A 13321-nucleotide genomic window follows, 5' to 3' on the forward strand; every position below is an offset into this window, starting at 1 on the left:
GACAGTTGGAAGGCATTTTAAATAGTAGGTGCTGATACCTGAGCTAACGATCCAGTGACTGCATGGAAGTGGGTAGCAGTCAGATGACCCTATCTGCTGGTGCGGAGACAAGAGTTCCATGGAGCAGGCGATATAGAAGAAAGAGCTCCTAAAATCTACGAATGCAAAATGTCAAAGATAATAAATTTACTGTAAATGTTAATTATCAAGTTAAATATCAGATCAGTTATGTACGTAGTACAGAGAGCCAGTATACGAGTTGGTAGCTATTCTCATTTATCATATATTGAGTTGTAATTTTGAAGATAATATAAGAGGATGAAATGCAATTCACTTCTTATTTATGTGGTGGGGTGAATGAGAATTTAATTTTCAGCAGTTTTGTTTGCAGCCCGTAAGGAGACCAAGTTTGAGCCAAGTTGGAGGAAGAAGGCACACGGATACAGGGCACAGACTAGCTGGACCTTGATTAATAATACTTAACAGTGGCCAAATATTCAGTAAGCAACATCCATTGTATATAAAAGAAGTGTTCAGGTGGAAACTTATTTGAGTGTTTGGTGCCTGTGGTTAAGTATAACAAACCATCATGCAGCCCAAGCCAACCTGTAACACTTAAAGATGTGCTATTTGCGATGAGAGATTAAGAGGCCCCATTCTGTTTCCAGGAAACAGTTAACAGTGAGAAATATGTGGAAAACATTTTGAGGCCTTTTTCTGGCTGATTAACAAAGAGAACATGCTTTCATAACCTTTCAGCAGGACTCTGTGATGGAACATACAGCCAACTTCCCTTTAATGGAAATTCATGACGTTTCAAGATAGAGTTATCACTAACAATATATGGCTTCCTTTGGTCCCCTGATTTAACCCCCTGCAATTATATCTGAGGTGGTATTAAAAGAGAAAATGTAAAATCAAATCCACAAACTTTAGATGAACTTGACACTAACATTTGTCAAGAAATCGCTGCCATTTCTCAGAGGGAACTGCACAGTATAATGAGCAATTTCCAAAGCACGAGACAGAAATGCTCTGGGAGGCAATTCCAGCATCTCCTTGCTCAACATAAGTGAGTAATTTAATTTTCTTTTTCAGTGTTTATGTTATGTATGTTAGAAATAAATGACACAGCAAAGAGTACTATATTTACTGGCAACAACCTATCACCCACACTGCAAGCATAGCAACCTGTCTCGTCAGCTGGTCGCACACTGTGAAAGCCGTTGTGTTAACCATCATTCAGTCTGGACAGTATCAAATAGTTATAACTGGAATCAGTCAACTTGTACAAATACCTGATTGTAGCAATTTCTGGCGATGTGCAATGGAAGATCAAAAAGGCTCAGTCATAGATACAAAAGGTGAAACACTTCATGTTGGTAATGTCTCTGGGAAAATTCACTCTAGGAGCAGGTATTAAAAAAACTGAATTGTTTCTTAAAAGCTATATATTTTCAAACTGTTTACAGAACAATCCATTATGACTAATACATATGTACCACTGGTGCTTCCACTGTTCGAAACATTTTTGTAGTTATCCTTAGAAATGGCTGACAGTTCCTCCCTGGTTTTTTTCTTGACTTCTTCAATGTTGTCAAATCTGTGTCTTTTCATGCCCCTTTTTCATGCATGGAAATAAGAAAAAGTCACCCTGAGCCAGGTCAGGCGAGTAAGGTGCGTGGGGCAGTGGAACCATGCCATTTTTAGCCAAAAACTGTTAACAGAAATGGCTGTGTGTACAGGTGCATTGTTATGGTGGAAGAACCAATCTTCTGTCTGTCACAAATTGGGTCTTTTTTGATGAACACTGTTGTGCAATCTTTTTAAAACAGTCTGTGAGCACAAGCTCTCAATTTTTTTCAATATTTCCATCAATTTGTGCATTTGATGGACATCTGAAACTAGGTTTGTTGTCAATCAACATGTCGCCATTTTTAAATCGAACAAACTACTCTTACACTTCAGTTCTGCCATAGTGTCATCTTGGTAAGATGTTTACAACATTAAAACAGTTTCAGCAAAATTTTTACTAAGTAGAAAAGAAAATTTCACAGCTGCATGTTGTTTACTTAAACTTGCCATCATAAAAAACGAAACAAGAATAAAACAGCACTAACAAAACCAATCACTGCAGATGAACAGAACAAGACAGGTCAACGTTACAGGTGGCACTGAACTGGCAACAAGTTGTGGTAAAAATGCATACATACAAGCTCTGCCCACAGCAATGTTATACTGTTTTTTTTTTTCCACCCTGGAGCATTGGTCCACTGAATGGTACCTGTACCCAATACGAGTAATTGGGGATATTAAATCCATACAAAGAAGGGTAGGAAAAATGGTCATAGGTTTATCTGACACATGGGATAGCATCATGGAAATGATGAAAAAGTGGCTGAAGAAAGAAGTAAACACTCATGAAAATCTACTTTCAAAATTTCAATAATCAAAATTAAAAGGAGGCATCTAGGAATATAATAAAGTCTCATATGCATCATTCCCTCTGGGACAGCAAAAACATTAGACCAATTACAATGTCCACAGAGCACTTCATATGCAAACGGAACAGGAAGAAAGCCTTAAATTTGGTACGATGGGAGATACCCTCTGCCAATGCACTTCAGTGATTTACAGAACAGAGATGCAGATGTAATAAAAATGTGTGGGTTGAAAAGCTCTTTATTTTAAGATTTATATTTCAAACAGTACTGGCTAGTGACCTGCCCTGGCTGCACATGGGTAGCACCAAGTATTTATGGCTGGACAATTTGACTGGCACAGTGGTAATTATGTTTGTGGGCCAGTGCATAAAGTTAGGATTAAAATTCAGAAACCAGCATTAGGTGAATATTAACTTCAGAAGGCAATACAGAAAATGACTTAAGCGGTACAGGCCAGGGAAGTTTTCAGGAGGCATGACTTATCATCATCATTATCATTATCATCTTCATCATCATCATCTTCATCGTCCAGCCAATTTGCATAAAATTACATAAACACACATTCCTCCCAGATCAGTCCATCTATTAGTGAAATCATATCAAAATTCTTACAGTAGTTCCTGAAATTTTTATACTTCACACACACACATTTTTTTTTTTTTTTTTTTTTTTTTTTGTGGTTTTAGGGCGCACAACTTCAATGGTCATTAGCGCCCTGACTACGTTAAGAATGCACCGCAAGGCACAAGTTTAAAACACAACCAAAAGGGAAAACACGATAAAAGACAGACTGACAGGCATAGGATTAAAAAACAGCATCATCAAATGTCCTTAGAGAGGTTTGTCAAACTGATAAAACGAAGAACACGAGCAGCTGCTCGTGGGTCATCCGCTAAAATGGCATCTAAAGTACATGGCAGGTTAAGATCTAGACGCAGTGTGTTAAAATCCGGACAGGACATTAAAATGTGGCGGATCGTCAGCAATTGCCCACATGGGCAGAACGGCGCCGGCGCAGCCGTCAGTAGATGGCGATGGCTGAACCGGCAGTGTCCAATGCGTAACCGGGCCAAAACGACCTCCTCCCGCCGAGAAGGGCGGGAGGAGGACGTCCAAGCCGCAGGAAGAGGTTTCAAGGCCCGAAGCGTGTTGTCTGTAAGTGCAGCCCAATCGGCATGCCACAGCGATAAAATGCACCGACAAATAACCCTGCTACAATCTAATGAAGGGACACAACAAGAAGCTGTCCGAGGCTGGAGGACCGCAGCCTTGGCCGCGGCATCTGCAGCTTCGTTCCCAGGGATACCGACATGGCCAGAGACCCACATAAAGCTAACCGGAGAACCGACGTCCACCAGCTGCTGAAGAGAGCGTTGGATCCGGTGCACGAAAGGGTGAACCGGATACGGATCACTGAGGCTCTGGATGGCACTCAGGGAATCGGAGCAGATGACATAAGCAGAATGTCGGTGGCGGCAGATGTAAAGAACAGCCTGGTAGAGGGCAAAGAGCTCAGCTGTGAAGACCGAACAATGGCCATAGAGCCGGTATTTGAAACTTTGTGCCCCGACAATAAAAGAACACCCGACCTCGTCATTGGTCTTGGAGCCATCTGTATAAATGAAGGTCATATTGATGAACTTCGAACGAAGTTCAACAAAACGGGAGTGGTAGACCGAACCGGGGGTAACCTCTTTTGGGAGCGAGCTGAGGTCAAGGTGAACGCGGACCTGAGCCTGGAGCCAAGGTGGCGTGTGGCTCTCGCCCACTCAAAAGGTTGCAGGGAGTGAAAAATTAAGGTGTTGAAGGAGGCGACGAAAGCGAACTCCAGGGGGTAGCAGGGCAGAGACATACAACCCGTATTGACGGTCGAGAGAGTCGTCAAAAAAGGAACGATAAGACGGGTGGTCGGGCATTGACAGTAGCCGACAGGCATACCGACAAAGCAGTATATCGCGCCGGTAGGTGAGTGGCAATTCGCCAGCGTCAGCATGAAGACTCTCTACGGGACTAGTATAAAACGCTCCGATCGCAAGTCGTAAACCCCGATGTTGTATGGAGTTGAGGCGGCGTAAGATGGATGGCCGTGCAGAGGAGTTTATGAAGCTCCCATAATCCAGCTTGGAGCGGACGATCGACCGATATAGACGAAGCAGGACGGTTCGATCCGCTCCCCACGACATACCACTGAGAACACGGAGGACATTTATAGAACGGGTACAACGGGCAGCCAAATATGACACATGTGGAGACCAGCTAAGTTTCCTGTCAAATGTAAGACCTAAAAATTTTGTTGTCTCCACGATTGGGAGAGCAATGGGACCGAGTCGTAAGGACGGTGGGAGAAACTCTTTGTAGCGCCAGAAGTTAATACAGACCGTCTTCTCGGCAGAAAAATGGAAGCCATTGGCGACACTCCAGGAGTAAAGACGGTCAAGAGAACGCTGAAGACAGCGCTCCAGGACACGTGTACACTGCGCGCAGCAATAGATGGTAAAATCGTCCACGAAAAGGGAGCCTGATACATCAGCTGGGAGGCAATCCATTATTGGATTGATCGCCATGGCGAAGAGAGCGACGCTCAAAACTGAGCCCTGTGGCACCCCATTCTCCTGGCGAAAGGTGTCTGACAGGACAGAACCCACACGTACCCTGAACTGTCGATCCATTAAAAAGGAACGAATAAAAAGAGGGAGGCGACCGCGAAGGCCCCATGTATGCATGGTGCGGAGAATGCCCGCCCTCCAACAGGTGTCGTAAGCCTTCTCCAAATCAAAGAACACAGCCGCAGTCGGGCGCTTCCGCAAGAAGTTATTCATAATGAAGGTCGACAATGTAACCAGATGGTCAACAGCAGAGCGGCACCTACGAAATCCACATTGTACATTGGTAAGTAGGCGTCGAGACGCGAGCAGCCAAACCAATCGAGAGTTAACCATTCGCTCCATCACTTTACAGACACAGCTGGTAAGCGAGATGGGTCGATAACTGGAAGGCAAATGTTTGTCCTTCCCCGGCTTAGGAATCGGGACAACAATAGACTCGCGCCAGCATGCGGGAACATGTTCCTCAATCCAGATGCGATTATAAGTACGAAGAAGAAAACCTTTACCCGCAGGAGAAAGGTTCTTCAGCATCTGAATATGAATAGAATCAGGCCCTGGAGCGGAGGACCGTGATTGGCCAAGCGCGTTTTCGAGTTCCCGCATGGTGAATGGGGCATTATAACTTTCACGATTCGAGGAGCGGAAGTTAGGTGGCCTAGCCTCCTCTGCCTGTCTGCGGGGGAGGAAGGCAGGGTGGTAATGAGCGGAGCTCGAAACCTCGGCGAAAAAGCGGCCAAAGGCATTGGAGACATCCTCAGGGGCCACAAGGACGTCATTCGCGACCGTCAAGCCAGAAACTGGTGAGTGGACCTTAGTGCCAGATAGCCGGCGCAGGCTACCCCAGACAACAGAAGAAGGAGTAAAACTGTTGAAGGTGCTTGTGAAAGCAGCCCAGCTGGCTTTCTTGCTTTCTTTAATAATACGACGACACTGAGCACGTAATCGTTTATAATTGATACAATTCGCCACTGTAGGGTGGCGTTTAAAGGTGCGTAAAGCACGTCGACGAGCACGTAAAGCGTCTCTACATGCTGCAGTCCACCAGGGGACCGGTACGCGACGTGGAGAAGAAGTAGGGTGAGGGATGGAATATTCAGCAGCAGCGAGAATGACTTCCGTGAGGTGTGCGACCTGACGATCGCAGCTTGTGAAGGTTTGATCCTGAAAGGTCGCCCTGGAAGAGAAGAGGCCCCAGTCTGCCTTGGAGATGGTCCAACTAGAGGAGCATGGAGAGGGGATATGCTACAGGACATGGATAACACACGGGAAGTGGTCGCTCGAATATGTATCAGAAAGTGCATACCACTCAAACCGGCGTGCAAGTTGGGGAGTACATATAGAGAGGTCTAAATGGGAATAGGTGTGAGATGTGTCCGAAAGAAAAGTAGGGGCGCCAGTATTGAGGCAGACAAGATTGAGCTGGTTGAAAAGGTCTGCTAACAGGGAGCCCCTCGGGCAGGATGCTGGAGAGCCCCAAAGGGGATGGTGGGCATTGAAGTCTCCAGTTAACAAAAATGGTGCAGGTAGCTGAGCAATAAGTTGCATCATGTCTGCCCTGGTAACGGCAGATGACGATGGAGTGTAAACGGTACAAATGGAAAATGTAAAAGTGGGGAGAGTAATGCGGATGGCAACTGCCTGCAGGCCGGTGTGCAACGTGATGGGATCGTAGTAAATATCATCCCGGACCAGCAACATAACCCCTCCATGAGCCGGGATACCTACCACAGGGGGTAGGTCAAAACGCACAGAGGTGTAGTGTGCCAAGGCAATTTGATCGCATGGGCGTAGCTTCGTTTCCTGGAGGGCTACGACGAGTGGACGGTGCAAGCGGAGCAGCAACTTCAAGTCCTCTCGGTTGGAGCGAATGCTGCGAATATTCCAGTGAATAAGTGCCATCGTAAGAAGAAAAGGAAGATGAAAGAAGGGGTCACCTCGAAGGCCGCTGAGGGCCTGGCTTCGAGCGAGCACTGCCGCCGCTATCAGTAGGCGGACAGTCATCGTCTATTGGGTCTATAGGTTCATCGGCCATCTTGGGAAGATGGCCGGGAGGGGGAGCTTCCTCCGCCGGTGAACGGCCAGATGTTCGGCTACCAGCGGTGCGGCCAGGCGAAACGGATGACGGCCTGGGGCGGCAACCGCTGGGTGGCGCAGGAGAAGAAATGCGCCGTGGTGGAGAAGGAGAACTGTGCTTCCTATGAGCCTTCTTGGAAGGACGTTTGGTGGAAGTACCGGTCGAAGGCTGGGAGGTCGAGGTACGTAGGAAGTCTGCACGGGACGGTTCCTTCTTGAAGGCCCGTGCATCTGACTTCTGGGTCTTCGTCTTAGCAGAAGCTGATGAAGGGGCTGGTGTCTGTGGGGTGATGGGAGGAAGAGGAGACGTCGACCGCGCGATCTTAGCACTGGCCGAACGGACGACCGTGGTGCTGAAGGTCAGACCGCATGTCTGGGTTGCCACCTCCCTGGTAGTCCGAGGAGAGGCGAGGACAGTACTGTATTTCCCCGCTGGAAGCAGCGTGGGCTTCCTACTAGCCAATAGCTTGCGAGCAGCCGAGGTGGACACTTTCTCTTTGACCCGAATTTCTTGGATACAGCGTTCCTTATAGACAGGACAGTCACGGGAGGATGCGGCATGGTCACCCTGACAGTTCACACAACGAGGAGACAGAGGTGGACAGTCACCCTCATGGGCATCCCTGCCACAAGTGACACATTTAGCCGCATTGGAACAAGACTGTCGAGTGTGATTGAAACGCTGACACTGGTAGCAGCGCGTAGCTGTCGGGACATAGGGGCGAACAGAAATAACCTCGTAGCCCGCCTTGATGCGCGATGGCAGCTTAACACTATCAAAGGTCAAGAAAAGTGTCCGGGTCGGTACAAGGTCATTGTTGACCTTTTTCATGACCCTATGGACAGCCGTCACGCCCTGCTCAGCGAGGAAAGATTGAATCTCCTCGTCAGTCAATCCGTCAAGGGAGCTAGTATAGACTACACCACGAGACGAATTCAAAGTTCGGTGAGCTTCCACCCGGAAAGGGAACGTGTATAGGAGTGTGGCCCGAAGCAGTTTTTGTGCCTGAAAGGCGCTCTCAGTTTCTAGTAATAAGGTACCGTTACGCAACCTGGTACAAGATTTGACAGATCCGGCTATGGCATCTACGCCCTTCTGGATAACGAAAGGGTTGACAGAGGAAAAATCCTTTCCGTCCTCAGACCGAGAAACGACGAGGAACTGTGGGGCAGGCGGTAGTACTTTTGTCACTGGTGGCTGGTCATGTTTCCGTTTTTGGGCAGAAGTCGAGAGAGATGGAGTGAAATCCATTGCGGAGGAATCCCCCATGATTGCCAGCGTCTCCGATGGCGCGCTCCTTCCTTGTGGGGACCCTCTCAGAGGGCACTCCCGCCTTAGGTGACTGTTTACACCTCAGGTCACACCTCCCGAGAAACAGACGGTGGGACCAATCGGCATGGTCAGAAGGTATCAGCTCAGGCAATCACCCCTCCCCGGGCCGGGCCGGGCCTGGCCTGGCCTTTACCAGGGGGTACGCGCGTGCCTTACATGTCTACCCAGGGCGGGGAATTACGCGTTACCCCGTCACCGGCTACGCGTGCGAACGCGTGGGTCGGCCTTCAGGCGCGCACAGGGAGGAAGGAAGAAGAGGAAAAAGGAGAGAGAGAGGGGGGGAGAGAGAGAGAGAGAGAGAGAGAGAGAGAGAGAGAGAGAGAGAGAGAGAGAGAGAGAGAGAGAGAGAGAGAGAGAGAGGACAGACTGTCTCAAACGCCGAGGCGGAGACCAGAGAAGGCAAGGAGAAGAAGGCAAGGAGAAGAAGGCAATGAGAAGGCAAGGAGAAGAAGGCAATGAGAAGGCAAGGAGAAGAAGGCAATAAGAAGGCAAGGAGATTTTGCAGGGGAAAGAGTAAGGAAGACAGTGAGGTGGAGAAGAGCAAAGAAAGGAACCAACCAAAGGTAGGAAGAAACGAGAAGTGAAAAAGCAAAATGACCGCAAATAGAGGTTGTGGAACCGTCCGTCTCCGGACGCAGGCGCTAACTACCCCCGTGAGGGGGAGGGACTCCTTTTAGTCGCCTCTTACGACAGGCGGGAATACCTCGGGCCTATTCTAATCCCCGGACCCGCAGGGGGGACACACAGACATAAAAACATGTCGGGGGACTTAATAATATGTAGTGATAACAGTGTTTTTAATCATCCCAAACATAGAAATATTAATTGAAATTCCAGTTTCATAACTATCTTGATGACTTAAAATTACAGTAAGTTTACCTGCTCTTGAAGATCTGCAACTTGATTTTCCATTTCTTCTATTCTGGAACTCAACTTTTCTTTGGTACGAGCTAATTCTGCGACTTCTGATTTCTTTTGCTCAAATTCTTTCTGCAGCTTTTGAAATTCATGTTTTTCATGGGCAGATAGATCACGCATCCTGTGAATGAAACAACTAAGTGCATGAATCAATTTAAAAAAAAAACAATATGTGGAATAAAGACAATAATGGAATTTTCAACTTAATGTAAGAATAAATGTAATAATTAAATCTCACTTTGAGAAAAAATTGTGACACAGTCCACACATGTAATCTTGCATTAAATAAACAAGTGCAATACTATAACTCTGTCTGAATATATTAGCTGAAAGCCACATCATGGATGACACACATTATCCTTACCCTGTAAGCTTGAAAGATTGATAACTGACCAAAAAAGGCTAAAATTGTCCATGATTTCTACTAAGAAATAATTGAATCACTTCAGAAAGCGAACCATACAAAAAATGAAGTGAGAGAATTGATGCATGGGAAGCCTCCCAGGCCAATGGAAAAGGAGAAAATAGAATTAAATAGTGTGACTAAAGGAGACACTATACATATAGCACTTACATCAACACTGATGTAAGGGAAAGAACAGGACGTCGATTAAAAATGATCATATCTGAAAGTCAGATTCAAATGAACTGAACTTTAAAAAAGAAACTCTGTTTCCAGAAAATACAGAGGAACATGAGCAGATTTAGATGATTTTATTGTTGCTAAATACAGAGGAGAATATCTTTGTCAGTTCCTTTATGGTAAAAGGTAAGTTACCCCACAACCTTAGATCACTATTGATAAAACACAGCGGCTCAAGTTGTAAACTTAAACAGGATCTGTTGCATTACACCATGAATCCACTGTCTCGCAATAAGAAAAGATGTCTCTGATGTTGTCTAAAGAGTGAGGTCCCATGGTAAAGTTGGTACCTCAAGACAGAATTGCAAGCTAAAGACAGTCACTGCCATGAATGAAAGACAATGATGAAGATGTGTCCTCAAGAAGCTCTGTACACTGCTGTTGCATGGAAGTCTACTTACATCAGAGCATAGTGCCACTAAACCACTCTGATAGCAGCCTCGTCATAACTCAGATCCAGCAGTGAGCTAGTGTGATTAGTCAGGAAGTGTAACAAGTGATATTTAACTCTTATGTTGAACTAAGAAAATTTTTGTTTAGAACAACTGCCCAGTACAAGAACTATAAACAGTTCAGACAACTGCAGTATTATTATCCAAAGTAAAGCACAGTTTGTCATTGAATGTGTTCTAAGGTTGTATTATGTATTATAGTTTCACATGTGGACATGCTTGTTTTCTGAATGTAAGAATTTGTTATTAAAGTGTTTTACTGAAACTGATCAAATATATTTAAATGCTGAAGCTTCTTGACCTCCTCTATAAGTTCAAACCGTAGAACCATCATTTAGGCTTGCTACAACATAAAAAAATGCCAAAATGGATTAAAATCATTGTTGTTTTGTTTTAGGGCACAAAAACAACTGAGTCATACGCACCCAAGTCAAAACTACAGAACACGAAGACAGAGAGGAGTTGAAAAACGACTACACATCAATGGCAATCGATGTAAGAGGAGACAGCTAAAAACAGGGACATGGAGAAAGGGCTATAAAATACACCATAGAGAAAAGGAGGTAGAGAACTAAAAATTAAATGGCCTTTGCCTTATTGCTACGACAGATAAAAAAATAAAACACGGTTGACAGCCCATGCGATGTTCGCTAAAACGATAACTCGGACGGCAAACACAAACATGAACGTAAACAGTTAAAGAAATAAGCATTCTGTTACGAAATGGTGGATAGTTAAAACTTGGGTGCAATGTACACAAAGTGGTGGGGGAGTGTCACTGAACAAATGGCAGCTAGAAAGCCCGATGCAAACAGGAACCCACATAAACATCACAGTGGCTCCATCAACAGTGAGTGACAGTTCTCCTGGATCCATTGCACTAAGGGATGGGCTGCGTACAGCGCACAAAGACAGTGAAGGGCACTGAGAGAGTCAGAGCAGAGGACACAACTAAAAAGCCTGTGTCGCTGGATGTACTCCGTGTCCTGATACAGGGCAAAGAGCTGTGCTGTAAATATTGAGCAGTGTGCCAGAAGTAGATACCGAAAAATGCCAATGTCTACGACTAAGGCACACCCAACACAACGGTCAGTCGGAGAGCCATCACTGTACACACAGGTACCACCGCGATGTTCCATGCGAAAGTCATGAAACTGAAGGTGATAGAGCAAGGCTGGAGTAGTGTACTTAGGAAGCGAATGAAGGACAAGGTGAACACAGGCCGCCGCATGAAACCAAGGTGGTGAAGGGTTCACACCCACCAGGAAAGCTGCACGTAGTATGAAGTTAAGCCGGCAGAGCAAGGGCCGAAAGAGGACTCCGGGAGGTAACAGAGAAGAGGGACGCACCCCATACTGGTGATTAAAGGAGTCATCAAAGAAGGAGGCATAGGATGGGTGGCCACACATGGCAGACAAGTGGCATGCTTACCTGCTGAGGAGAAAGTCACGGCAGTAGGACAGTGATAGTCAGCAGCTTCAGCATATAGACTCTCAACCAGGCTAGTGTAAAAGGCACAAGTGGCCAAACGGATGCCACGATGGTGGGTAGTATTGAGACAGTGTAAGAGGGATGGACGTGCAGATGCATAAACAAAGCACCCATAGTCTACTTCCAAACAGACAAAAGACTAGTACAAACAGAGGAGGGTGGTTCGATCTGCATCCCATGAAGTACCATTGAGCACATGTAGGACATCGAGGAATTGCATAGTTTCAATGAACGGAAGAGCAACAGGCCCAAGATGTATAAAGATGGTAGGAGAAACCAACTGCGCCACCACAAATTCATACAAATTGTTTTGTCAGTGGAAAAATGAAAGCCATTGTCGATACTCCATGAGTAAAGACAATTGAGACATTGATGAAGACACCATTAAGTGAGTGAGTTTTGTGGAGAATTGCAATAGATGGCAAAATCGTCAACAAAAAGGGAGCTGAACATGCCCAGTGGAAGACAGGCTATTATATGGTTAATGGCAATAAAGAGGATAACACTTAGGATGGAACCCAGAGGCACACTTTTTTCCTGGATGAAGGTGTCAGACAAGGCAGAACCCACACATATCTTAAAAACTCTGTCTTTTAAAAATCTCTCAAGGAAACAGGGCAGGCAGCCATGGAAGCCCCATGTGTAGAGTGTACAGAGAATACCAGTTCTCCAGCAGGTGTAGTAGGGCTTCTCCAAATCGAGAAACATGGCCACAGTCTGGGATTTCTGCAGAAAACCATTCATGACATGGGTGGACAAAGTGACGAGACAGTCAACTGCACGCTCAAAATCCACACTGTGCAGTGGTCAGAAAATTGTTAGACTTGAGCCACCATATCAGACGGATATGAATCATAAGTTCCATCACCTTGCAAACACAGCTGGTGAGAGAGTTCGGGCGTTAGCTAGAAGGAAGGTGTTTATCCTTACTGGGCTTTGGTATTGGTATGACGATGGCTTCACACCAGCATCCAGGAAACGTGCCCACTGCCCATATGTGGTGGTACATGTTAAGCAGAAAGTGCTTGCCTGCAAGAGAAAGGTGCTGCAACATCTGAATGTGGACAGCACCTGGCCCTGGGGCGGAAGATCGAGATGAACTAAGAGCTTAATCTAGCTCCTTCATAGTAAAGGCGGTGTTGTAGCACTCATCATTCTGAGAAGAGAAGAAGAGTATTGCCCGAGCCTCCTCCACTTGTTTCCTATGGAGGAAGCCAGGGTGATAGTGAGAAGAGTTCGAAATTTCTACAAAATGGTGGCCCAAGGTGTTGGAGATAGCAATAGGGTCCACAATGACGTTGTCTGCTACTGTTAGACCGGAAACTGGTAAAGGGATCTTGGTCCCAGAGAACTGTTGGAGG

The 13321-nt window shown here is 46.0% G+C and overlaps 1 protein-coding gene across 3 annotated transcripts in view; it reads right to left on the bottom strand.

The window, feature by feature from the left end:
- LOC124605408 (dynactin subunit 1) overlaps positions 1 to 13321 on the bottom strand; it is a 166903-nt gene that overhangs the window by 72576 nt on the left and 81006 nt on the right. For all 3 annotated transcript variants that reach the window (XM_047137057.1, XM_047137059.1, XM_047137056.1), the window contains one exon: positions 9336 to 9495. In XM_047137057.1, the coding sequence (XP_046993013.1) occupies positions 9336 to 9495 (160 nt within the window). The remainder of the gene's footprint in view (positions 1 to 9335; positions 9496 to 13321) is intronic.

This window comes from Schistocerca americana, chromosome 3 (assembly GCF_021461395.2).
Source record: "Schistocerca americana isolate TAMUIC-IGC-003095 chromosome 3, iqSchAmer2.1, whole genome shotgun sequence".
In the NCBI taxonomy this organism is placed as follows: domain Eukaryota; kingdom Metazoa; phylum Arthropoda; class Insecta; order Orthoptera; family Acrididae; genus Schistocerca; species Schistocerca americana.